Source organism: Dama dama, chromosome 18 (genome assembly GCF_033118175.1).
Source record: "Dama dama isolate Ldn47 chromosome 18, ASM3311817v1, whole genome shotgun sequence".
NCBI classification, from domain to species: domain Eukaryota; kingdom Metazoa; phylum Chordata; class Mammalia; order Artiodactyla; family Cervidae; genus Dama; species Dama dama.
The window spans coordinates 29,645,436-29,671,255 of NC_083698.1; the positions used below are offsets into that span (position 1 = coordinate 29,645,436).

General features: G+C 42.6%; 1 protein-coding gene and 1 long non-coding RNA gene across 2 annotated transcripts in view; one reads left to right on the forward strand and one right to left on the reverse strand.

The window, feature by feature from the left end:
* The window catches only part of LOC133072140 (uncharacterized), a 116,503-nt gene that overhangs the window by 87,182 nt on the left and 3,501 nt on the right, over positions 1 to 25,820 (reverse strand). The window lies entirely within an intron of this gene.
* IL6 (interleukin 6) lies at positions 14,172 to 19,067 on the forward strand. The gene is made up of 5 exons (XM_061166321.1): positions 14,172 to 14,282; positions 14,451 to 14,641; positions 15,744 to 15,857; positions 16,587 to 16,733; positions 18,004 to 19,067. The coding sequence occupies exons 1-5, from the start codon at positions 14,177 to 14,179 to the stop codon at positions 18,157 to 18,159; spliced, it is 714 nt and encodes a 237-aa protein (XP_061022304.1). The 5' UTR covers positions 14,172 to 14,176; the 3' UTR covers positions 18,160 to 19,067.

Here is a 25,820-nt window from a genome sequence, read left to right on the forward strand (position 1 = left end):
ACCCAACTCTATACATGTAACTTGGGTGCCTTTTGTATACATTCATGTGAGCCTGTGGCAGGGAAGGTGACGTGGAAGGAGACACCTCGGTGAACAGTGGTCATCTCAAGACGCGGGCAGTCTTGCTGTAGTTACAATTAATGTTTGTTACTTTCATAATTTATTTTTAACTAATAAAGAAATGGAAAGAAAGAGACTATCCCAGAGAAGTGGAACTGGTAGTGTTCTTCCTGTAGCACTACCAGTTCTGACAGTGAGCAATTGCAAAGACAGAAAAAACAATTTTTTCAGCCAGAAAACCAAGCCAACCTCCTCCAGTTGAAGTTTCCTCTTCCCACTGGAATGTACTGCAATTGTTTTTAAATCTAATGCCATACCTTGAGTTGTCTGTGATTAGTAATTCCAGTGGATTGGACCCAGACTCTCAGGGGATTGAAACAGATCCAGACCTTCAATGTTAATTACTCCATGAGAGGAAGCCCCGTTCACTAGTAGGAAATGAATGAGGCTTCCCATCAGGATAAGCAAATTACTTTGGTCTATGGGGAAAAGGCAACAAACCTTCCAAAAGAGTCACTGGCCTTAAAAAACCAATAACATGCAAATCAAGCTGAATAACTGGAAGTTCCTTGAGGGCTGAGGCTAAGGCCCTGGAAGGAGATGATAAGTGAAAGTGAAGTTGCTCAGTTGTGTCCAACTCTTTGCGACTCCATGGACTGTAGCCCACCAGGCTTCTCCATCCATGGAATTTTCCAGGCATGAGTACTGGAGTGGGGTTGCCATTTCCTTCTCCAGGGGATCTTCCCAACCCAGGGACTGAACCCAGATCTCCCGCATTGCAGGCAGACGCTTTACATCTGAGCCACCAGTGAATCTCAGGAGCTGATAAACTGAAGCTAAATTAAAGCAAAGCACTAACCTCAGATTTAGTATACGTGTGTTCAAATGAGAAATTCTCCATGTTCTCATTTGTTAGCCTTTTCCACCGGGCACTGTGAAAAATAACATCCCCTATCTTTTCAGATACACAGTGTTAGGAGATAATGACATGCTGAAGTTAAGGTTGTCTGTGGGAGATCTAAGTGGAAATGTCCACTGAACACTGTGTATGTCTACCTTGTCTAGAATGCAGAAAATCCAAGTCATGGACATAAACTTGGGCATCATCTATGTACAACAGAAAGAAAGGGTCAGTAAAGCCACACAAGGAGGAGAGCGTGAGGAACAGAAGAGAGAGGAGGTGCTAAGGCCAAGGAGGAAAGCATGGTCAGGAGCTTCAGTATACCAGTGGGAAAGTCAGGTTAGAACTAAAATGCCTCCACTGGATTTAGCAACAAGGAAGTCTCTAGGGACTAAAACTGTTCAGGGTGGAAGCCGACAGACCGTTTCTAAAGCAAAGTAGACAGCATTACTAGCATTCTGAAAGATCCAGGAAGCAAATCTTAAATGACATTTAAGTGAGGTAAAAGTAAATTTCATTTAGTTAATATATTTCTGAGTATACATAATACATGGTTATCAAGTACATGCACATGTATAATGTACATGTACATTATACAAGTACAATACATGTATCAAGTAATACATGATCAAGGCAGAAAACCTGGAAAACAAAGTACAAAGAGGGAAAAAATATCACTTATTCCACTTTCTAGAGAGACTGACATTTTCTCTGTGTATTTGTATTTACATAAAGGGTGTGGAAAAGAATAGCGCATCTTGTCATGTGACAAGCATGGCCTATATTGGCTTAATACTTTGAAAACCTATTACTTAAAGATACTAGAGAAAAATTTGGAAGGATATTCTTATGAAATTGGAGTATACTAAACCTTTTCATATATGTCATGAAATATAGACACTATGAAAGAAAGGATATAAAGTCTACTTTATATAAATCTAAATTCTCTGCGTGGCAAAAAAAAAACCACTATAAATTAATATAAAGATGAATGATAAAATTAAAATACACTGAAGAACAAAAGTTTACCTTTTGGAGTGTATCAAGAGTTCCTTCAGATTGTCAACCTACACGAAGAGATTTGATGTTTATTCCCTAGGAATCCATCAGGGTAGGATCGCAGAAAGTGGTTTCTATGCACCAACGTCAGCTTTGCCGTTTTGACAAAGGGATAGTTCGTAATTTCATTTCACTTCCGGCTGGCAGTATTGTACTAATGAAACCCTGAATCTGTACTTTTCTAGCTGGTGTCTGGTGTTCACAGACACCGTGATGGCTATTGATGGCTCTAAAAAGTTGTGGGGGGAGGGCTGATTTCATAGATAACTTATGGATTAAAACGTGATCAAAGACTTTATTAAATTTGTACTTCAGCACACACATGTGTGTGCACACACACACAAAGAATTCCTTCAAAGCAATATGAAAAAGACCAAAAACCATCAGAAAATCAAACAAGGACATGAACGGAGAGTTTGTGGAAAATCACATAAAAATGGTTCCGTGGTCCACCTTACTTATAATAAGAGGGATACAAATTAAAACTACACTGAGATACGTTTTCCCCTTATCAGTCTGGTGAAGATCAAGAGTGATAGCATCATGTGCTGACCAGAGTATGAGAAACAGGTGTTCTCACACCTTGCTGGAAGGAGAGTAACTGGATATAAACTCTGTCTCTAGTAGAACTGCCTGTATCCTTTGAGTAACTACCTCCATTTCTAGGAAACTATCCCACTGCTACACTCACATATGTGAAATCACACATGAACAAAATTATTCACTGCAGCTTTATCTGTAATAACCAAAGATTGGAAACAACCTAAAATTCCATCAGTGGGGAACTGGTTAATAAATGGAATACAAGGGCTAAGAGGAAGGAGGCAGCCTGTATCTCCCGAAAAGGAATGACTGCTAAAGCATTCAGTAAAGAAAGCAAGGTGCAGAACACTGTCATCTGTGCACCACCACTTACGTAGAAGAATAAAATTAAATTGTGGGAAATACTGGGACTTCCCTGGTGGTCCAGTGGTTAAGACTCCACCCTTCCACTGCAAGGGGGTGAGTCCAATCCCTGGTCTGGGAACTAAGATCCTGCATATCTCAAAGTACAGCCAAAAAAAAAAAAAAAAAAGAAAAAAATCATGGGAAATATGAACATACTGTTTATCAGTGTGTTTGGAATATTTCTAGAAGGAATCACTAGAAAAAAAACTAGTTGAAGTAGTTACATAATGAGGTAAACAGTGTGGCTCAAGTGGCCTGAAAGTAACTTCTTTTATACGGAGTGACCCTTGGAAACTTCTGAATTTCATGCCATGGTTATACATAACGCATGCAAAAAAAAAAAAAAAATTATTTATTTATTTATATATATATATAATTTTTAAATTATATTTATTTATTTATATATATATATAATTTTTTAAAACAAGAAGAAATGTATAAGCCATTTTATTTGTATTTTCTGGTGGTCATTCTTATTTTCTTAATTCCCGTCTTTTTATTTTGTGCTGTGTCTACCTTGACCCTTTTCTGTTCCCCTTCTCTTGCCCCATCTCTGCTAAATACAACTTTAAAAAAAAAATAGCATCTGCTGACAATTTAGTATATACCAATAAGTCTGCTTTATGGGTGTAATTTCATTTAATTTTCACAACCACCATGAGGAGGAAAGTTGTCTTTGCCACAATTTACAAATGAGGAAACTCAGGCACAGGGGACTGTAGTGCTTTTCCCAAAGTTACACAAACAGTAAATGACGGGGTTGGGGGTTAAACCAAGTCTGTCTGTGAAATCCATGCTTCTTTTAGTAAACTGTACTGCCAGGAATATGGAACAAATATCCATTCATATATATTTTTTAATTGTTGGATAAAGTATTATAATCTTTGATTTAAAAATCAAGCAAGCTGGAGAAGGAAATGGCAACCCACTCCAGTATTCTTGTCTAGAAAAGTCCATGGACAGAGGAGTCTGGCGGGCTGAAGTCCATGGGATTACATGACTGAGCATGTGTGCACGAGGGTCGAGGGAGATGGGTTGGTAGCAATAAAGTGGTAGAACTAAAAAAAATAAAAAATTAAAAAAAAATCAAGCAAGCATAATACTTTATATGACTTTTTAAAAGCACACGTACAAAAAATTTCATAAATTAAGAAATAATTTTTTATTTCTAAACTCTTGATGACTATTTCTGAAAAGTCAATTGAAAGGAGAACTCACCTTTCATTCACTTACCAGCCCTGAGCGCCTAGTGCTTAAAACCATACTATTCATTGACATCGAAAGATGGACCCCTTAAGAAATTCTCAGTCATCTCTAGTCAGCAAACTAAGATCCTGCAAGCCACACAGCATAGCCCCCAAAAAAAGAAAGAAAGAAAGAAATTCTCAGTCAGTTGCAGTGAAAGCAATAGAAATATTATTGGGTCCTTCCAATGTGCCAGGCAGGATGCTAAGCTCCTTACATAGATTCCAACAACTACATGACAGAAGGTACAACTGCTACCGCCTATTTTGTAAATGAGAAGAATGAAGACTGGATGGTCAGTAACTTCCCAGTTGACCACACCTTGTAGGATACAGAATGGTGATTTGAACTGAGGCAGTCTGGCTCCAGAGCCTGTGCCATCATGACACTGCCTGGAAACTGATCAGTATAGCACATGACACTGTAGGAGAACCCAGAGGAGAACCCTCACTATTCCTGGAAAAGGGTCAGCAAAAGCTTCCCGGAGGATCAAGGCACGGTCTGAGTCCTCATGGAAGTTCAGAACAGAGAGACGTCATGGCATCCGCAAGATGTCATTCTACCCTGTGCTGAAACTGTTATGAAAAGACTTACATCCTTTGGAGAGCAGGGGAAAATTGGAGCCTAGAGCCTAACGTGATCTGCCTGGGAGCTGTGCCATGTAGTGGAACCAAGTTTCTGTCAGGGGATTTTATGTTTTACTCAATATTCTGAAGTTTAGCTATGACACAGTCAAATATCAACACGTTCCAGTCATCAGGAGGGTACTATTAGGAGGCAGGGTTGAATTTAATGGCAGTTAAATGTTTGTTTTCCTAACACAATGTCCTAGAAATATGCAACAGAACTGTAACGGAGATGAATCAAAAACAAAAGGATGTAGTACAATAAGACACAATGCCAAGAATAACAGTAGAAGTGATTTTTTGTGATTCTGGTAGTTAAGAGTAAAACTTATGACACAAGCAGAAATCTTTGGGGACCCTAAGAATGCTTCAGGGCTTTCTTCATCCTGTCCACTAAATGCCCCAAAGCTGGACTCTTGATTCATCTGTTCTGGTTGTGACGGAACAGTGACAGAGCAGAAGCCCGTAAGCCCACAGGCTGCTGCCTTGCTGTGTCTAATGCTCTCACCATGACCAGTCTTCAGTCCCCGACATGGCCATGGCTCAAGAGCTGGGCTCAGTCTCCGCCCTGATCCACTAAGGCACGAGCCAGGACTCAAGGACAGCTAACTCTGTAGAATAAAAATTCTACCCTGTGCATATCCTTACTCTCCTAAACTCAGCGTGCAGTCTATGTCAATTTATTTATAAAAACAGCAGCCTTCATTTGGGGACATAGGAGCAGTATGTTTTGACCAGAACAATTTTTTTCCTTAAAAAGCTTTATGGCCAATTGCCTTTGAAAAGTAAACTTAAATAACCTTTTATTACAAGCTTTCTCTACACTCCCTATGCCACAGCTATTTAATAACCAATCCCTAGATCGCATCTGGGCCTTCAAAATATCCTTCTATCTCTGTAGGCTCATAGGTGTGCTGGAAGACATATAATAACTAGCCTTCTGGGGTCCCTGGTTCCTAGCATTTGCCAATTTCCACCTACCCTGTCTAATATAAAGCTACCAACAGGAACCACGGAGGGCAGAGCTGGGAGGAGATGAACACAGTTGGCTCCTCTGAACCTGAACCAGCCAGCCCCAACATACATCTGCCTGGGCTCCATCCTGTTCTCACGCTGAGATGGTTCTTCAACAGCCTCCAAACCCACCTCCTTCTCCAATCCCCCGGGGACTTCTTTCTGCTCTTTCAGATTAAACACTTTCATCACATCACGGCCCTCCTCAAACTGTCTTCCTTGGCTCCCTATTCGCTTCACTTCCACTTAGCTTTCTAACTCACCCTCCATAGTTTTGTCTACCTAACAAAAATTGTTAGATTTATTCAACAAAAATACAAGATGCCTAGTTAAATCTGAATTTCAAATGAACAAGGAATACATTTACAGTGCAAGTACATTCCATGCAATATTTGGAAAATACTTTTACTTAAAAATTATTTGTTGTATATCTGAAACTTATCTGGGCATCCTATATTTTACCTGGCAACCCTACACCTAACCTCTCCACCACATCTTACCTCTCCTTCCAAACACCAGCAAGCTTCTCCACAGTTACAGAAGCCTGTGTGATCTCAGGTAAGTCATCTAATGTCTCTGAGCTTCAGTTTCCTAATGCATAAAATAAAGTTAATAACTGCCACTCTATAGAGTGGAATGTAAATGAACTAATGTGTGTAAAGCATCTGGACTAGTACTCAGCATTCAAAAAATACCTGACTGACCCTCATATCCCATGTCAATCCTCAATTACTTAAAATACCTTAGAAGGAAAATTATACCGTGGTTATGGAATCCAAGGGCCAAGAGTCCTCCTAGAACATCACTCTGTATGTCCAAAGTCTCTTAAATAGGTGCTTATAGTTACATTTTTAAACAGAGCAGCAGCAGAGGTTGGGATTAGGGGATGCTGACATATCCAGCAGTAGCCCATTCTAGCAACTCAGAGTCTTTGATCAAGAGAGGCCAGGACTGTCTACCTCTTACCCAAACATATCCCCCAACCAACATCAAGGCCTGCAAGCAACTGCTTTGTGACAGGTCTACCTTCAGCTCCCACAGGAAATGCAGTTTCCTTGCACAAGCAACACAATCCCAACAGGACTGGAATTGGAAAGGAGAGAAATGTTGCAAGACTACAAACTCCTTTTTTTTTTTTTTTTTTTTCTCTCTGTAGAACAGGCCCCTGCAAGGAACCTCAAGGTACTAGGGGAAATGAGCTAGATGAGAAGAGATGATGACACCATCACCTGTGGCAGCTCCCCAGGCATCCTGAAACAAGGGCAACGAGCTACTGATCGATGCCCTGCACTGGAGCCAATCGGAGCTCGGCTATGTGAAATTACCAGAACCACCTGAAAAGCAAGTATCACTTGAACTGCAAATTTCACTTTCATGATATCAAACTATCAACACAACTTACTGATTTAGAGATTATGCTATTCCACAAACAAGTGATCAGTTAACCCCCTGGGAAACTCACTGAATGTTTTAAATGCATCATATCCCCATTCAGATATGCCCTCCTTCTCCAGGGAACAGTGAACAGTGTGCATCTGCAGCAGTAATCAATAAACCTCACTTGATGTTTCCCTTCTCAGCTCTGATGGGTTTGGCTATAGCCACTGTTTACATCATCTCTACTCAGAGAATTACCCAGAATGCTACAGATACAAAGCAGTATAAAAAAGGAAAAGCAGGTTATAAAACACTATGGATGGTATTTTTCTATTTCCCATACCCTGACAGATGCGTGAAAGTGAAGTCGCTCGGTCATGTCCGACTCTTTGCGACCCCATGGACTGTAGCCTAGCAGGGTCCTCAGTCCATGGGATTTTCCAGGCAAGGATACTGGGGTGGGTTGCCATTTCCTTCTCCAGGGGATCTTCCCGACCCAGGGATCGAACCCGGGTCTCTCGTATTACAGGCAGACGCTTTACCGTCTGAGCTACCAGGGAAGCCCAAATGTGTAGCTACAGAGAAAAACGACAAGAATAATAATTACAGCATAAGCAATGATTACCATTGGGTAATAAAATTATTATGCAGTGTTTTGGCCTATCTCTATTTTCTCAATTTCTACAATACACTGAACATGTATTACTTATGTAGTTCTTTCTTTAAGCTAAAAACAATTAAATTTTAAAATATTGATCGGTTCCTGCTTGTGTGATAACTAAGAAATCTGCTATCACCTTGCATTGATATGTCTGGGCTTTGGCATCTTCCAAATCAGTCAGTCCGCCTGAGGCCACCAAGGTCCAGAGCATGTTCAAATGGGTGGCACCCTGACTAGCCACAAGAGGTCTCTGGGTGTGAACAAAGACAACATCAGACTTCTGGACTTTGAAGAGCTATTTCTTAATTTAGAGTCTCTTACTCTATTAAGAGTAGACTCCGGGTTATTAAGCATAACTAATGAAGATCCACAGAATGCTGGAGCAAGAAGGGAATTTAGAGAAATCTCTCTAATGGAGCCCTGAGATCGGAGAGGACTTTGCCCCCAATCCTCCAGTTGGCCAAAGTATTTTTCTGGCAGCAAAAAGCCCCAAGCTCCTTCTGAATCTTGCAATCTAAGACAAGCCATGAAGGCCAGGGGGTTTTTACATGCCTGACGAACAGCATGGCCACACAATATCAGATGGGAAAAGCCCAGAACCTGAATCTCTTCTGACACCTAACCTGCCTTGATGGAGTCTGGGGCCTCGGTGAACAAACTGAACAGAGAGGAAGGACTATGTATTACAGCCTCTGTGTTGATTGTCCCAGGACAAGAGAATCTGAGGTAGTTAGCAGCAATTGCTTCAGTACTAAGGCTCCAAACATCCCTCTGGGAATGCTCTCTCTCCTTGTAAGAGTTCATCACCTCCCAGAAAACACATCATCAAAAGACAATTCCAAATGCCAGGGAAGAAGACAGCATTTCCATGCATCCTGATCACTTGCCACACAAACAGGTATAGTAGGGGCATGCCTTTCCTCCTGTCACCACTCTTGCCCACAGGAAAGCAGCACATGAGAAACACAGCCTCCAGAGTGGAAGCTCTAGGCCCATCATTCCATGGAGCCCTTGAGGGACGCAGACCACTGTGGAGGCCCCACAGCACAGGAGGAGCTGCAGGCCTAGCAGGCCAAAGTGACAGCAGACCACCAGCCCCGCTGCCTGGGTGCCCAGGCCTCGAAGGCCACAGTGAGGACAGCACCACCTGGAGCTGTGGCAACACGTCTGTAAGTCAAGGATTCTGCGCTACATATTCTCACACCCAGAACTCAATAACTTGAAGAAATTACCTACGGCTCTTTGACCTGCTTACCTGGTTACCTTACCTGCTTACCTTATTACCTGCCTACCTGCTTACCTTATTACTTCTTTGACCTGCTTACCTGGTTACCTTACCTGCTTACCTTATTACCTGCTTACCTTATTACTTCTGTGATATTTTTGATCAATCAAGGTGGATCTTGCTTTGAGAAGTAATAAACCCCAATGGCTCAGTTACAGAGCATGCAACATGTCCAAAGAATATCATGGAAATTATTCCATCATGAAGATTAGAGAGACTTTCCATACTTTCATGGATTCAGCTTGCTAAGAAGAACACAAGTAAGGTATAATTTAGAGAGACAAAGAGAGTCTCTTTTTTGCAAATAAGTAGCCAAAAGGGCAGGGAAGAGAGGTAAAATACGTCATAGCATTTTACCTAGTCCTAACCATTACATGTGATGCTTTCAAATGGGTTACTAGTACCTTAATTTTGAGGGAAAAGAGTAGAAGGAACCAGTCAATGGTGTTACATGTTTAGTTTCTATGACACTGAACTCAAGAGAACTGAGACCTTTGGAGAAACCAAAGATGGTTCAAATAACTCATGAGAATAAATTAACTCAGTGCTCCTTGCTGATGAGCTGATTTCCTAATAGTAAAGCAGAACCAGCAGCCACAGACAAAGAAGGTCTACCCTGCAGATGGAAAAGAGATAAAGCACTGAAACTCAGCCCAGGGGAACCTTCCCAGCCCTGGGGTTCACAGCAGTGGGCTCCTTCAGGAGCATCAAAGTAAGATCTCATCACCAGCGCAGCTTCCTGGGCACGCTCTTCCAGGCCCGGAGACCAGAGGGACACGGGGAGAGGGCTCGTCCTCAAGGTGGGGGAGTCTACGTGGTTGCCCCAGGAGAAGCCACTTCCCTTCTAAAATGCCTGGGGTTTCCCACTTCAGCAGGGGACGATAACTCAGCACATACCAAAACAGCGAGGGCCCAGAAGAGACACCCAGCCTCCTTCTGCACATTGTGCATCAGAAACCTGGCACAGCTGCCGCGTCTCTTCCTGACAGAGGGAGAGGCTAGATACAGTCTGCACACCTCTGCCTCCGAAAGCTGGGGCCGGACCAAGGAGTCGCTAGGAGCTACAGCAGCACGTCAGAGCTGAGGTCATGAGGGCCAGGACAGAGGCTGGGCTGGCCTGGGAACTGCCCAGAGCTTTGGTCTCCAGGCCTGGCCCCCCCTCCAAAAGCAGCCAGCCCTTTCCAAGTAGACGCACTGCATGCCCCTAATATTCTCACTCCCAGTAATACCACCACTTTTCTCAAAGCAAAAACATTTCCCAGAGCCTTACAGGCCTGGCTGGTCTGCTCAGTAGGACTCAATCCCGGAAGGAGCTGCTAAATAACCCACTGTTTCGGTTTATAGACTCTGAGGACTTAGTGACAAGTGAAACTGCTTTCTGAGAGCAACTGCAAGTTCTCAAGCAGCTGGTGACTTCTCTTTTTTCTTGGGATACTCCCTCATGCTAAATTACAGAACCAACCCAACCCACTAGAATAAAGACACAGGAGTGCAACTCCACATTTTAACATGTGAGTTGTGGACGCCACCTCTTCTCCTGGGAGCTTAATACTGAATGGCAGTTACTTTTCCCCCTTCACTTTGAATGCATTGATGGACTCTCTGAACTGGATTCCACCAACATGTAGGAGGGCAGTCATGGGCAGTAATTCTAAGGGGCACAGAAAGGACCAGCCAGCCTAGACAAGGGCAGAGGAAGCAATGTTCCTTGGTGTTTTCCTTCTTCCCCTCATCTGTCAGGCCTCTCTTGGTCTCAGCTGGTAGTCACTTCAAATCAGTGATGGTGCAAGCCAGCAGTTGAGGCTATTATTAGTTAATAAATGCTGACAGCATGGCCTTTCCTAATCATTTGTACATATTAAAATATGAGGGATGAGCTCTCCAAGGGGAAAATCCACTGAGATCTAAAGCACAGAAGCTGTCATGGTGGAGTTACGGATGTTGCATTAATACTTTGGAGCAAAGAACCCTTTTTTCCAACAAGCAAATGGCAACCCAAGGCTAGGAAATTAATAAACACCCTAGATGCTAACAGTGTGTAAGGTGGTGTCCAACAGTGTCCTCTCAACCTCCCATACACTTGCATTCCCACCCACAAACAATTCGCCCTTCCAGGGCTGCCAGAAGCACAGGATCTGAGATTAAGTCAGACTCCTTCACAGTCAAGGGTCACTTTCGCCATTTTGAATAATGATGATGATCGTGGGTGGGGAAGGCTAAGACCTTCTGTCATAAAAACACTTAGCAGAAAGCCTGGAAAACAGTCTAACAATAAGATACAAGCTAGGCTCATTACCTAAATTGACAGACCAGGTTTGGGGAACTTCATGTTCACCATTAAGAGAGAGAGAGAGAGAGGAAATCACTTTTTTTTTCTTTTCTTCATCTTCTACTTAACTTTCAAAAAACATGCATTTGATGTCTTCAGAGGAGAAAAGACTGGGAGACTAGCTGACCACTGGCATGGGAGTCTGGCTCATTCATAAGCAAGGCTCCACATGGACTGCCTGACACAGCTGACTGGAGGACTTCTCCAAAGCAGAGACCCTGGGCCACATGGACTGCCTGACACAGTTGGCTGGAGGACTTCTCCAAAGCAGAGACCCTGAGCCAAGGAATGTTACAAAAAGCAAGTATTAATTGCAGGATTACCATGCTCCAGGGATTTTTCACACAATCATCTCTTTCAGTCTTCACCACAGTGAACTGCTATTATCCCAGTTTCATAGATGAGCAATCAAGGGGCACAGATCCTTTGCATTTCTTAGCCAAGGTCAGACAGCAAGTGGCAGAGTTGGGCTTTAAAGCCAAGCTGTGTGAACTCAAGAGCCAGTGCTTATACTATGTACTTGACCATAGGAAAGTGCCTCAGCATCATCTAGACAATGGGAAATTATAGTGTGTATATACTTGTGTACAAGTGTGTGTGTGTGTGTGTGTGTGTGTGTGTGTGTGTGTGTGTGTGTACACAGTATATGAACCAACAATGTAAACACAGAGGTAAGTACGTAGGTCACCAAGAACACCTCACCAGATTAGGGTAACAGAGGATTTAGTTGAAAACACCACAGGTCAGGCACTATCTCTGGGAAGAGGAACTGGGAAGGAAGGAGACCAACTTCTCCCGTGCTGCCCTAATGCTCTGTCCCATCATTTTATCATTCACGTGTACTTACTATTTTTAAAACTTTTAAATGAAAAATCTGTATGCTGTTGATTCACTATATGAAATTTACTGAGTCATATTTTATAAAAAATGGAAATATGAGAAGAAGCAGTCCCACACTACAGAGGCCCAGCACGTGCATTGCAGGGGAGCCAGAAGTGGTGGTTTCATTCAGTACAGGAGGCTTGGTTGGGGGCGTCTGAGTAGCTCAAGACTTAAGAGTACTAAAACCGAAACCATTCAGCCGTCCTCTCCCATTTTCATTTTCAAACTCCAAACCAGGCTACCACCACTACAGGATCTGCCTTTCTATTTAGAAAGTCAGTGAAAGAATGAATGACCTCACGTTTCCCAATAGGCAGGTCCCAACATGTTGTGCACAAAACAAAACTTGAGTAAATTGATTTGTATTTTAAATACCCGAGCTGAGGTCCCTGTTTTAGGAATCCTGACAAGATCCTCTTTGCAAAGCAAAGAAGTTGATTGTGATGTTAACACTGTGTTTTGTAAACAAAACATACAAAAAAGATGGCTTTTTTTCCCTTGGTGTCATACAAGGGTCCTACTTTCAGTCTGGAACCAATCTTCTGAGCTGTTTGGGTGTTTAGGAGACTGGGGGGAACGGCCTGGTATACAGATCATTTGCATGAAATCAAGGACCCTCTTGCAAAAGATATTTTAAGGACCGAGGAAGCCTCTACAAGTTCAACCCAACATGGAAGCCTGAGGCATTGGAGGGGAAGTATGATTCCGAACCCAGAGTCCTGTTCTATCAGTAGATTCCTTCTCAGTTGCCGGATTCAAAGCAAGTCATACAGCTATGAACAAAAGCTCCAGAAAATGCCACAAGATCCTCCTCTGACATCCTACCAAAGAGGTGAGTGGTATTCTCCCTACTTCTACCCTGAACCCAGTGGGTGTCAGTAAATTGAGGATACCAGCAGACTCAGCACCCACCCAGGGTCCTCCCAATGGGAGCAGGATCACCCTATGGCCAGTGGTAGGGATAGCACCAGCAGCATAAGACAACCTCCTCGGACAGAGATCAGGGTCTTCATGGGGAGCATCCCCAAAAGGCCACTAGGGAATGAGCAGAGCTGTGACTGATCTGGCCGAAGTGAGCAGGCGCAGCTGAGGAGGAAGCTGGCAGATGCCTCGCGGTGGCATTTATGTGTGAACCCCCACTGCACCTGGAGACTCCTAGAGAAAGTGCACAAGATTTGGGGGGAGTCAGGAGGTCCTGCAACAGCTGGCCACAGTGAGAGCCAGGAAAGAACAGTACTGCTGAGGGCTCATAGTATTCTTTTTGAGGGAGTGGGGGTGGAGAGGCTCATAGTATCTTATTTGTAATCCCAGGCCAGCGGGCTGTGGAGTGGTCTGAGGAAACTGAAGTCAGAACATCTTAGGTTTTTTACAAATACAAATAAACTGGAATACTAAAGCCTAACCAGTGGTGATCAAAGTATTTTTTAAATCATAGTCAGCCTTAGCTTCTCCCTACCCCCTACCCCTCTAAAACTCTGTGCATGATTTCAGCTTTACTTTCTTTCTCAAGACATGGCAATGTGCTGAGTCACTAAAAAAAAAAAAAAAAAGTAAAGAAAGAGTGATCCAGCTCCTGAGGACTAGCCTTGGTAATGATCTAAGCTTCTACGCGGCACTTTTTGCCCTGGTTTGATTCCTGTGATGCTAAAGGACGTCACATTGAGCAATCTTAATAAGCTTTCCAATCAACCCCACCCGCTCTGGCCCCACCCCCACCCTCCAACAAAGATTTATCAAATGTGGGATTTTCCCATGAGTCTCAATATTAGAGTCTCAACCCCCAATAAATATGAGACCGGGGATGTCTGAGACTCAGTCTGCCCTCGAGCCCACCAGGAACGAAAGAGAGCTCCATCTGCCCTCCAGGAACCCAGCTATGAACTCCCTCTTCACAAGTAAGTGAAGGAAATCCTTAGCCCAGGAACTGTGCCTGGCAGCCGTGCGGCGAGGGAGGGGGGTGTGTGTCTGCTGCTGTGAGGGCTGGCGGGCGGCCAACAGCCAGAAGCACAGCTCCCCCAGCGGCGCAGTCTGCTCACTGGCTGTCTCCCTCCGCTCTGTCACAGGCGCCTTCAGTCCACTCGCTGTCTCCCTGGGGCTGCTCCTGGTGATGGCTTCTGCTTTTCCTACCCCGGGTCCCCTGGGAGAAGATTTCAAAAATGACACCACCCCAAGCAGACTACTTCTGACCACTCCAGACAAAACCGAAGCTCTCATTAAGCACATCGTCGACAAAATCTCTGCAATGAGAAAGGAGGTGGGTAGGCTCACCCCAGGGTGATGAGCACCCATGTGGGCATCTATTTCCTTGCTCTTGGATATGAACGGGGGCTTCTGCATTGGGAGGTCTTTGCTGGGTTTGGAGGCAGTTCAGACTTGAAGCCAAAGGGGCAGACTATGTCCTGTAATTTCTCCTCTGCTGCTGGTCTCAGATGGTTCCTTTTCATCCTGGAAAATATACAGAGGGGCTGGGATCCCTGCCCCCTGGCCCATTCTCAGCTCCATTCTTGGCATGAGCTGTGGATCACACTGCCTCTCAGGATTTCCTTTTCCATAACCAAAAAATAAGGTCTGTTGATCTTTTTTGTGATTTGGATTTTGGGAGGATTAAAAAGCACCACCTGAAATGACTGTTCAGCTTCTCAGGACAGTCACAGTACTTTTAGGTTATGCCAGTCCAGTGGTTAAGGACTCCCCAAAGTCATTCTGGCATGTAAGACGGATACCTGATAGTCCACCAAAGTGGCAAAATCATACATAGGCTACAGCAGCTCCCAAGCTTTAAATGTAAGGTAGTTTGGCTCTGCTTTGGTAGAAAGAAAATAATACAGGAGAGGCAACTGGGAGTCCCAAATCTAGCTCTGATTCTGCTGGACAAGCTTTGTGATCTTGGGCAAATTCTTCAGCACCTCTGGGCTCCATCTGTAAAATTATGGAATTGGACTAGATGACCTGAAAGATCCTTCCAGCTGGGACATAAAATTCTGGCTCAAATTATATTCATCCAATTATTATCAAAATTCCTATCATTTATTATGTTACCTACTATGTCCTGGCACTTTATAAAATATTGTTTTGTCCTCACAATAAACTTAATGAGGAGGCTTTTCATTATCCCCAACTTGCAGATATAGGGACACTGAGACTGGGAATAGGTAATAACCATGAAGTCACAGGTGAGGCTAGAACTGAACCCAAGTGTGCCCATCTTCTGTAGAGCTCGTTTGCCTGGATGCTAATGGACTGTGACTTCACTTTTCTTAGAGAACTTCCTGGCCATGAGACATCATGCATCAGCCCTCTAGTGGTGTGAGTTTTAGGGGCATTCATACGATAACGGTTCTGATATTCTTTCCCAGATATGTGAGAAGAATGACAAGTGTGAAAACAGCAAGGAGACACTGGCAGAAAATAACCTGAATCTTCCAAAAATGGAGGAAAAAGACGGATGCTTCCAATCTGGGTTCAATCAGGTACAAATGCATTATGTTCACTTTTCACTACTCCCTAGTCAAAAGTTCTCCCCCTTGCATGAAGCATCTGTATACATAAAGACCAGGCAGGCAATGAAGAAGGGGATTAATATAAATAACATCATGTAAATTTCATGAGGAGGCCAACTTAAATGATATTAAAAGCAACTTATTTTTTAACAACTTCGTCAAATATAGCCCCTCTGGGCTGGGATTTTCACCACTGTCAAGTGTTAGGAAACCTCAGAGGTTTAGCTAGTTCATCATGGGTAAGGTGGTCCAGGAGCATTTTCTCCTCTTTGGCTGCCCTTAGCAGGATCTAGGCCTGCCCTCCCTGCCGAGATCATTCTCTACACCCTTCTCCTTCAGACAGTGCAAAAACCCCCACTGACTTCTGATTATTTCATAAAAGGAGGTTTCACCCTAACATTGACAAGGGCAGGAGTGCAGCCAGAGGGAAGAGCTTTATGGGGTGTAACAGAATGGCCCCTTGCCATAATCTAACATCTACTGGGCTTTGAGAAACATTTAAGTGGTGCCTCTTGTTGTGCAGGTATTTTAAATGGGGCAGCTGATGCTGTCCAATGTCTCAAAACATGATGCTTAAGAAGTGCTTGAAGTTCCCTTGAGGGGAACAGGCAGAAATTGTTGAATTATAGCAATTTTAATTTCTAAAATCGATTATGCCTTGCTGGCAATAACCAATTTTCCCACTGTCTTTCCTCTTAGGAGACTTGCTTGATCAGAAGCACTGTTGGTCTTTTGGAGTATCAGACATATCTGGACTACCTCCAGAATGAGTATGAGGGAGATCAGGAAAATGTCAAGGATTTGCGGAGCAGCATCAGAACACTGCTCCAGATCATGAGGCAAAAGGTGAGTGTCCCCTCGCCTGACTCAAACAAGGCAGCCTAGACAACTCGGCAGTGCAAAACCAATTCAAAAGAGATGGCTGTGTGTAAAGGGAAAGATCTGACAAATATTTCCTGATAGTTAAAGCCTTTTCTTTTTCCTGTCTTCTGCAAATGACATCAATAACTATATTTAAAGCTCAGTTAAGGGGGAGGGTTTTAACATCAACTTCTAAAAGTTTAAGAAATAAGGGAAAAAAGTATCTGTAGAGGCAGAAGGAAGCATATCCAACCTCAAGTAACAATCCATAATAACAAAGAACAGAGAGCACAAAAATTATTTAAGATTGCCAAATGACATTCTTGTTATTATGGTAGTTTCAACTCCTTTCCCTTACTCTTTTGCCGAGGAGTTAATGCAGAGAAAAGGCTAAAGGCTGGAAGAGCAGGTACCAAGGGCTTTGGTCATTACCAGCTAGCCATTCAAATGCCACATGGTATAAGCTTGATGGCACAATTTGTAGATGAGCCAAAGTATAGAGAGAAGGAGAAGCAGGCACACGGGTGCTAATCCTCCCTCCCTTTTCTAGCTCTGTGCCTTATACCAGGGGTTCTCCCCCTCGAACGTGCAGACAAGTTTCCCAGAGGATCTTGTTACAGTGCGGAGTCTGACTCAACAGGTCTGGGGTGAGACCTGAGACTCACATTTCTAACAAGCGCCTGGCGATGCTGAGGTTGCAGTGCTCCAGGATCACAGGTGGAGGTGCGAGGCCTTCCACCATGACTTAGCTCCAAGTCAGTGGGTCTATGGAAAACTGTTTCCCAATCCTCTTTACGCCACCAGAGCAGCTGACTCTTAATAGATGTCAGATGGATGGGTGAGAGCAAAGCCAGAGAAAAGTATTAGAGTTAGAGGCCCCTGAAGAACCCATTAAAATGCCTTTAACTAAAAGTTCTTCATACATCTACTGAATTCTAACTTTGTGCCAGGCACTGTTTAGGATGACAGAAAACAAGTAGGATACGATGGCTACTCGTGAGATGCTTATGGTCTAACAGAGACAGAGCAGCAAAAAGTATTAGAGCTCAGTTGCTGTGAGATGGTCTCATGCTGGGTGGGCTCAGAGCAGAGGGACCTCCCCCTATCTGGGCGAGTCAAGGCCAATGGTCCCAATCTGCTCCTTCACCCCAAATTTGTTTGAACATCTTCCCACAGGCCACAGTGCCTCTATACTGCAAAAGACTTCTTCAATATTTAAACAATTCCTTTTGTTTTGTGTTCCCTTCATGTAAAGAGCATAGATCTAGTAACCACTCCAACCACAAACCCGGACCTGCTGGAGAAGATGCAGTCCTCAAACGAGTGGGTAAAGAACGCAAAGATTATCCTCATCCTGAGAAGCCTTGAGAATTTCCTGCAGTTCAGCCTGAGAGCTATTCGGATGAAGTAGCTGGGGCCCCCATGACTGTGGTAGTTCCTGGGCATTCCCTCCTCTGGTCAGAAACCTGTCCACTGGGCACATGACTTATGTTGTTCTCTATGAAGAACTAAAAGTATGAGCGTTAGGACACTATTTTATCTTTAATTTATTGATATTTAAATATGTGATATTGAGTTAATTTATATACATGATAGGTATTTATATTTTTATGAAGTGCCACTTGAAATATTTTATGTATTTGGTTTGAAAAAGTAACGTAAAAGTGGCTGTGCGGCTTGAATGTTTTTGAATATTGTTTTGGAGCCAAATCATTTCTTGAAATGTGTAGGCTTACCTCAAAAAATTTGCTAACTTATGCATATTTTTACAGGCATATTTATATTGTATTTATATAATGTTTAAGCTGTTTTTATGCCAATAAACTTCTTTTTTAAAGAAAAAAAAGCAACTAAACCTCTGTATGTGTCCCATGAAGCTTAGTATAAACAAGTTTCTGTCACTACCACCACCACTAAAACAAAAAGCTACAGTCACCTGGAGGAAGGTATAATTGAGCACCTACTGCATGCCAGGCACCGAGCCAATGCATTGCATGCATCATATTTAATCCTTGCATTTGCACACTTTTCTCTGGAGGTGGGAGAGTAAGTGATTCCCTCGGTCACCCAGCTGAAAAGTAAACCACAGGCCCGGTCTTCCTGCCTCCAGGCTCCCTACTCTTAACCTTTAGGTCCTCTGCCTCCCAGGGAACTGACAGATGATGTAGAAAATCCCAAGAAAATACAGGGAATACATTTTAAAGATGCAATCACACACCTTTAAGATGGTATAACCACTTACAGAAGACATAGCAATATGCAAGCTTCTGAATAATAACTAGAAGTTTTTATTCCTGGGTTCCTCAAACTGCACAGACCTGTCCATCACAGCAATGACCACACTGTATCACATCTTAAAATGGGTGGATTTTTCTTTCCAGTCAGCATATGGGGTCCACAAGAAGGCAGACTCTATTATTCATCTTTGCATCCTGAGCCCACAGCCCAGAACATGAACATTCAGTTCAGTTCAGTCACTCAGTCGTTTCTGACTATTTGCGACCCCATGGACTGCAGCATGCCAGGCTTCCCTGTCCATCACCAACTCCGGGTGTTTACTCAAACTCATGTCCACTGAGTCAGCGATGCCATCCAACCATCTCGTCCTATGTCATCCCCTTCTCCCACCTTCAATCTTTCCCAGCATCAGGGTCTTTTCCAATGAGTCAGCTCCTCGCATCAGGTGGCCAAAGTATTGGAGTTTCAGCTTCAACATCAGTCCTTCCAATGAACACCCAGGACTGATCTCCTTTAGGATGGACTGGTTGGATTTCCTTGCAGTCCAATGGACTCTGAAGAGTCTTCTCCAACACCAAAGTTCAAAAGCAACAATTCTTCGGTGCTCAGCTTTCTTTATAGTCCAACTCTCACATCCATACATGACCACTGGAAAAACCATAGCTTTGACTAGATGGAACTTTGTTGGCAAAGCAATGTCTCTGTTTTTTAATATGCTGTCTAGGTTGGTCATAGCTTCTCTTCCAAGGAGCAAGCGTCTTAATTTCATGGCTGCAATCACCATCTACAGTGATTTTGGAGCCCCAAAAAAGTCTCTCACTGTTTCCACTGTTTCCCCATCTATTTGCCGTGAAGTGATGGGACTGGATGCCATGATCTTAGTTTTCTGAACGCTGAGTTTTAAACCAACTTTTTCACTCTCCTCTTTCACTTTCATCAAGAGGCTCTTTAGTTCTTCTTTGCTTTCTGCCAAAAGGGTAGTGTCATCTGCCTACCTGAGGTTATTGATATTTCTTCCAGCAATCTTAATTCCAGCTTGTGCTTCATCAAGCCTGACATTTCACATGATGTACCATGCATATAAGTTAAATAAACAGGGTGACAATATACAGTGTTGATGTACTCCTTTCCCGATGTGGAACTAGTCTGCTGTTCCATGTCCAGTTCTAACTGTTCCTTCTTGATCTGCATACAGATTTCTCAGGAGGCAGGTAAGGTGGTCTGGTATTCCCATCTCTTGAAGAATTTTCCACAGTTTGTTGTGATCCACACAGTCAAAGCAGGCCCCAATTAACATTTACTGAATGAAGAAACTACATATAGATAATCAAACCTAAGATACTTCAATTCTTAGGGATATATGCTGTTGGTCAATGAGTGGGGAAGTTACTAGTACTGTGCACTTATGAATCTTTATCTTAAGGGAAAAAACAGTAAGACTTAGGAAGAAACATTCTAAGACCTTCTAGAGGAGACAGTGACTAGTCAGTGCATGTATATCTGCCTCCATTTTCTTTCCCACCAGCGATATTCTCCATCTGCTTTCTCCTCTCACCCCAGCTAAGAGTGGTGGTAAGAGAGACAACCTGGGGAAGTGCACATGGTCCCTACATCTCATATCAACACTATGTTGGGAATTTGGCACAGATTTCCCCTCTTAAGTCCCAGCCATATAAAAGTTCTGTCTTCTTAGTAAAGCTTTTCCCACCCTAACCACCACAGATGTCTTCCTCTGGGGGAGGAGTTCTGCTCAGCAAGGGAAAGTCCACAGGAGTCAAGAACTGAGAGGAGTTAAGCAAGAGAAGAGCCACATACTCTGCTTTCTAGAAACCATGCATCACAAGCAGGTTTCTGAAAATCAGAGCTAAATTCAAAGAGCAAGAGAAAAAGCAGTTAACAAACACCTCCACTCTTCAAAAGAAAATGTGTGAGCATCATATATGTTAGGTGATGCTGGGGATGCAAAGGTGAACAAGTAAACATGTTTGTTCATGTGGTTTACACTACGGCAGGAAGGCAGACATTGAACAAAGGATGTAAATGTGAGGAAGTTTACAAAAGAGAAATGTCAGGGCATACCCAGAACCCTATTACAGGCTCCAGTAGTGGAGGCATCTAACTATGTCTGGGAGGGCAGTAATGGAGGCTTAACTGAGGAAGAGGGGTTCGGGCTGAGATGTGAAAGATAATGTAGGAGTTAGCCAGGCCAAGATGGGTGGGAAGAGCATTCCAGCCTGAGGGAACAGCATGTACAGTGGTTTGAATCCACAAAGTGCACACTATGGTTGAGAACATGAAAAATACATGATGTCCAGGGCATAAAGAATGAGAAAAAGGATAGTTGAGAATGGATGGAGAGGAAGGCTGAGACCAGACTGAGAGCATCAGAAGCCATATTAATATAAAAATAAAATTTACAAAAGCCATAAAAATTTGGAATTTATCCCATATGTGATGAGAAGGCATTGACGGTATTTCAGGAGTAGAATGACATCTGTGATTTACATTTTAATGTGCTCACTCAAGTTGCAGTGTGGGAAATGGATGGGAAAGAGGCAGGAAGAGATTGCTGGGGGAATATATCAGAGGCCTTCATTGTAGTCCAGGGAGGAAATGGATTAGGATGGTGAGAATGGCTTAGAGGAGAGAAGGCAACGGCAGTCATCAGCAAAAGACAGATGGGGGCTAGTTCAGTAAGATGTGGTGATTGTTGACCAAGATTCAGGAATTCTAGAGGACACAGACTTTGGGAGAGGGAAGAAGGAGTTGAGTGGAAAATCCAGAGAATTTTGAATTTGAGGGTTTTCATTTATTCAAATACTCTCTGAGCTTCTGCAATGGTTGAGATTCTCTGCTAGGCCCAGGGCATATAATGATAAATAAAACAGACTAGGTCTCCACTCTCAGGGAGCTTACAGTCTAGGGAAAACAATTTAAAGAAATAACTACTATGCTAAGTATGTATGCTACTGTTACAAGCAGGTAGCCCACCCACGCCAAAAGAGGCATTGAAGTCCTAACCCTTGTACCTGTGAATGTGACCTTACTCAGAAATAAGATCTTTGCAGAGGTAATGAAGACAAGAGGAAGTCATAAGACACATAAAGACGCCCAGGGGAGACGTCCATGCGAAGAGAGAGGCAGACAGTGGAGAGATGCATCTACAAACCAAGCACTAAGGACTGCTGACAACCACCAGAAGAGGCAAGGAAGAAGGATCCTCCTCTAGCGCCTGTAGAGGACAGCCCTGCTCACACCTGTCAAGCAGACATCTATCTTCCAAAACTGTGAGAGAATAAACTTGTGTTGTGTTGAGCCACAGTTTGTGGTAATTTGTTATAGAAGCTCTAGGAAACTAATACAGCTATTATGACAACACAAAGTAGGAGAATCTAATCTAAAATAGAGTTCAGAAAAACCTCACCAGAATAAGTGACATTTAAACTTATACTAAAAGAATGTATGGAGATGGTGAGGGACAAGCTTACACCAAAAGAATGTATGATGGAGAGGGACGAGGAAGCCTGGCATGCTGTAGTCCATGTGGCTGCAAAGAGTCAGACATGACTTGGCACCGAAGAACAACAACAGAAGAATGTATAGGAGTCAGCCGGTTGGAGAGGTAGGAGAGGTGTTTCAAGCAGTAAGCACAGCATGTGCGGAGGCTCAGAGGTTGGAGAGAACATGTTGGAGGAACTGAAGGAACTATGAATAACTGAAGCACAAAGAAGAAAGCGGTACAAACAGAGCTGAAGCAATAGGTTCAAGTTATGAAAAATCCTGAAGGGTGGATTAAATAAAAATGTTGATGTAACAGAAAGATAAAGAGCAATTTTCTTAGAATTTTTGATTTCTTTTTTTTTTGCTTGTTTGTTTGCTTTCTCACTTTTTTTTAAATGTTGAGGGATTTTTCATCATCTGGTGGCATGGGTTAAGGAGATTTGGACCTAAACCTCTATACCTGGTAGTATAGAGAGCATCTACAAGAGATCTACTTTTCTGTAGTGGGTTCCAGCAACAGGGCAGACCATACTAGAGAGGTGAAGGGCAAGAACAAGAGAAGATGAGGAGCATGTCAAGGTGTGTCTTAAAAAGAACTTCAGACATTGTGATGTCAGGTATCAAATTTTCATTTATCTTCTCCCTTACTCATATATCCTCCATGAGTTTTATTCACTGACATAAAGCAAATATATGGCAGCCTTGTGTAAGCCCAGCTCTAAAGAATAAAGGGAGGCTCCTATGCACCTTTGAGGCTAAAATGGACAATGGAAGGTTGAAAACACAGGGAGATCAGGGAAGTGATCAAACAGAAACCGAAGAGTTCAAAGCAAGAGTGACAGGCAGCAATCAGGACATATAAGACCCCATCAAGAAAATCAAGAATAAAAAATAATAATTTTTAAAAGATCAAAAAGACTCAGGAAAATCTGGGAGAAGTTTGAATTCCCTGTAGTTGGCTTGGGATGGAGATACTGACTATAATATCTGTATGCTAAAGGAAAGGATGATCTCCAAAGGCTAGGGACTTGAGGACACATAGTTATTCTATGAAAATGACCCAAAAATCTGCAAGATAGAAAGCTGGTAGGAAAGTAACACTCCAGAATCCACTTCTGGTAAAATTCTGAGTTTCTGGTGGCTTAAGAATAGAAAGGAAAAGATAAATGAACCCATATAAATAGACTAATAATAAGACTGAGAATAGACTGGGGATTCCCTGGTGGCCCAGTGGTTAGGACTTGGCACTTTCACTGTGGGGGCCTGTATTCAATCCCTGGGTGGGTAACTAGGATCCCACAGGCTGAACAGCATGGCCAAAAAAACAGACAAACAAAAAAGACTAAGAATAGACTAATAACAATGATGATAATAATCTGTTATTGAGCACTTACTGTGCACCAAGTACAGTTCAATGTATGTGTTATTTCAGATGCACATGTATTAACCAAAGGAGCAGAGAGTCTAAGCAATACATGCAAAGTCACAAAGTGTACTTAATTCCACAAGACACGGCTAGCTGTCCTTTCAAATCCACTCTTGTGTTTGATTAGCCATGTGGCTACCTATTTAGAGGCTACATTTCCCATTCTCCTTAGCAAGTAGGTGTGGCTGTGCTGAAAAAAAAACACGGCAGGCTCAAGAAAAGGCTTTAGAAAAGCCTGCTTACAAGTATGACCCTTGGCTGGCATCTGAGACCTTAACTGGTAAACAGTTCCTCACGCTGATACAAAACTTTCCCTAATGGATTAGAGTGCCTAACCTGTACAATCTATACAGTTTATACAAACCACCTGCTTTCCTTTTAAGAATGTAAAATCTCAGTATGTGCTAAGCAGAACGGACTCCACTAAAAACTTAGGGAGCTGAGCTGCTAAAGAATTTCCCTGGTAGACACATACTGTCACAACTCACTGTGGGAAGAATTAAGCACATTCCATGTGGCTCCCCTGGGACAGGACTATTGGAAGCTTGTGTTTAATTTCTCTAAAGTCTACCTCAGGTCTTTGCCCTTTGCTGAGTTTGCTTTGTATCTTTGGCTATGATAAATCACAGCCATAAGTCCCATGACTCATGTATACTAAGTCCTGGGAGCCCACCTAGTAAATCACCAAACCTCAGGGTAATGTTGGGAACCCTCGACACAGTGGCTGAGTTCTCACCAATGAAACGTGAGTAATTGATGTTGTAATTTTACCTTCACTTGCCTAAAAAGATATTACTTGCCTTCTATTGTCTTTCACTTTTTTGTGGATTAGAAAAAAAATGCTATGATGAATCAGCTTTAATCACACAGAACAAAGCAATATCCACAAGCTGCAATGTCCAACAGGGTACACAGTAGTCATTTGCATGCATTTAATTTTAAACCTAAATTCATTAGGATTAAAAAAATTAAAACGTTAAGGCCCCCAATTTCATTCATGCTAGCGGCCATCATATTGGGGGCAGTGCAAATACAATACATTTCCATCACTGAAGAAATTTCTACTGGACAGTCTGGCCCTAGAAGTTAGTGGAGCAGAGATGAATGGAACTTTGATTGCTAAATGACCTCATTGAGATGAACAGACTCACTACACTGGAACATCAACAGAGTCAATGGATCATTACATGATAAATCTACTTCTATCTTATTCAACTATATTTGGGGATATGTTCATTACAGAAGTTTGCCCTATATTCTAACTAACATAACTCCGAATTTATTCTTAAGCAAGGATTTTTTTAAAATGCAGAAAGCAAGCAACCATGTAGAACAGGAGCAAAGTCAGAATATCTAACAAGCACAGCTACTCTTGATGCCCAGGTCTTTAATCAGAGAACATGTGAGTTGGTGACTTTGTCCATATGGTGTAGGGTCTCTCAGGATCACAAAAGCTCAATCCTCATTCTACCATTGCTCTTTTGTATTGCCATTCAGGAAGAACTTCCACAAACAATCTATGTACTTCTTTTTAATGTAAGCATTACTATAAATTTCCCCCTCTGTACTGATTTAGCTTGTCCCACAAAGTTTCGTATGCTGCATTTTCATTTTCATTCAGTTCAATGTATTTGTTAACTTCTCTTGAGACTTCTTTGACCCATGGATTATTTAGAAGTATGCTGTTTGGTTTCCCAGAGTTGGAGATGTATCCGTTATCTTTCTGATATACATTTCTAGTACGATACTATTGTGGTCAAAGAACATATGATTTCAGTTCTTTAAAATTTGTTGAGATTTGTTTTATGACCAAGAAATGGTCTGTTTTGGTATATGTTCCATGAGTTCTTAGAAAGAATATGTTTTCTGTTGTTGTCAGGTAAAGTGTTTTATATGTCAATTAGATC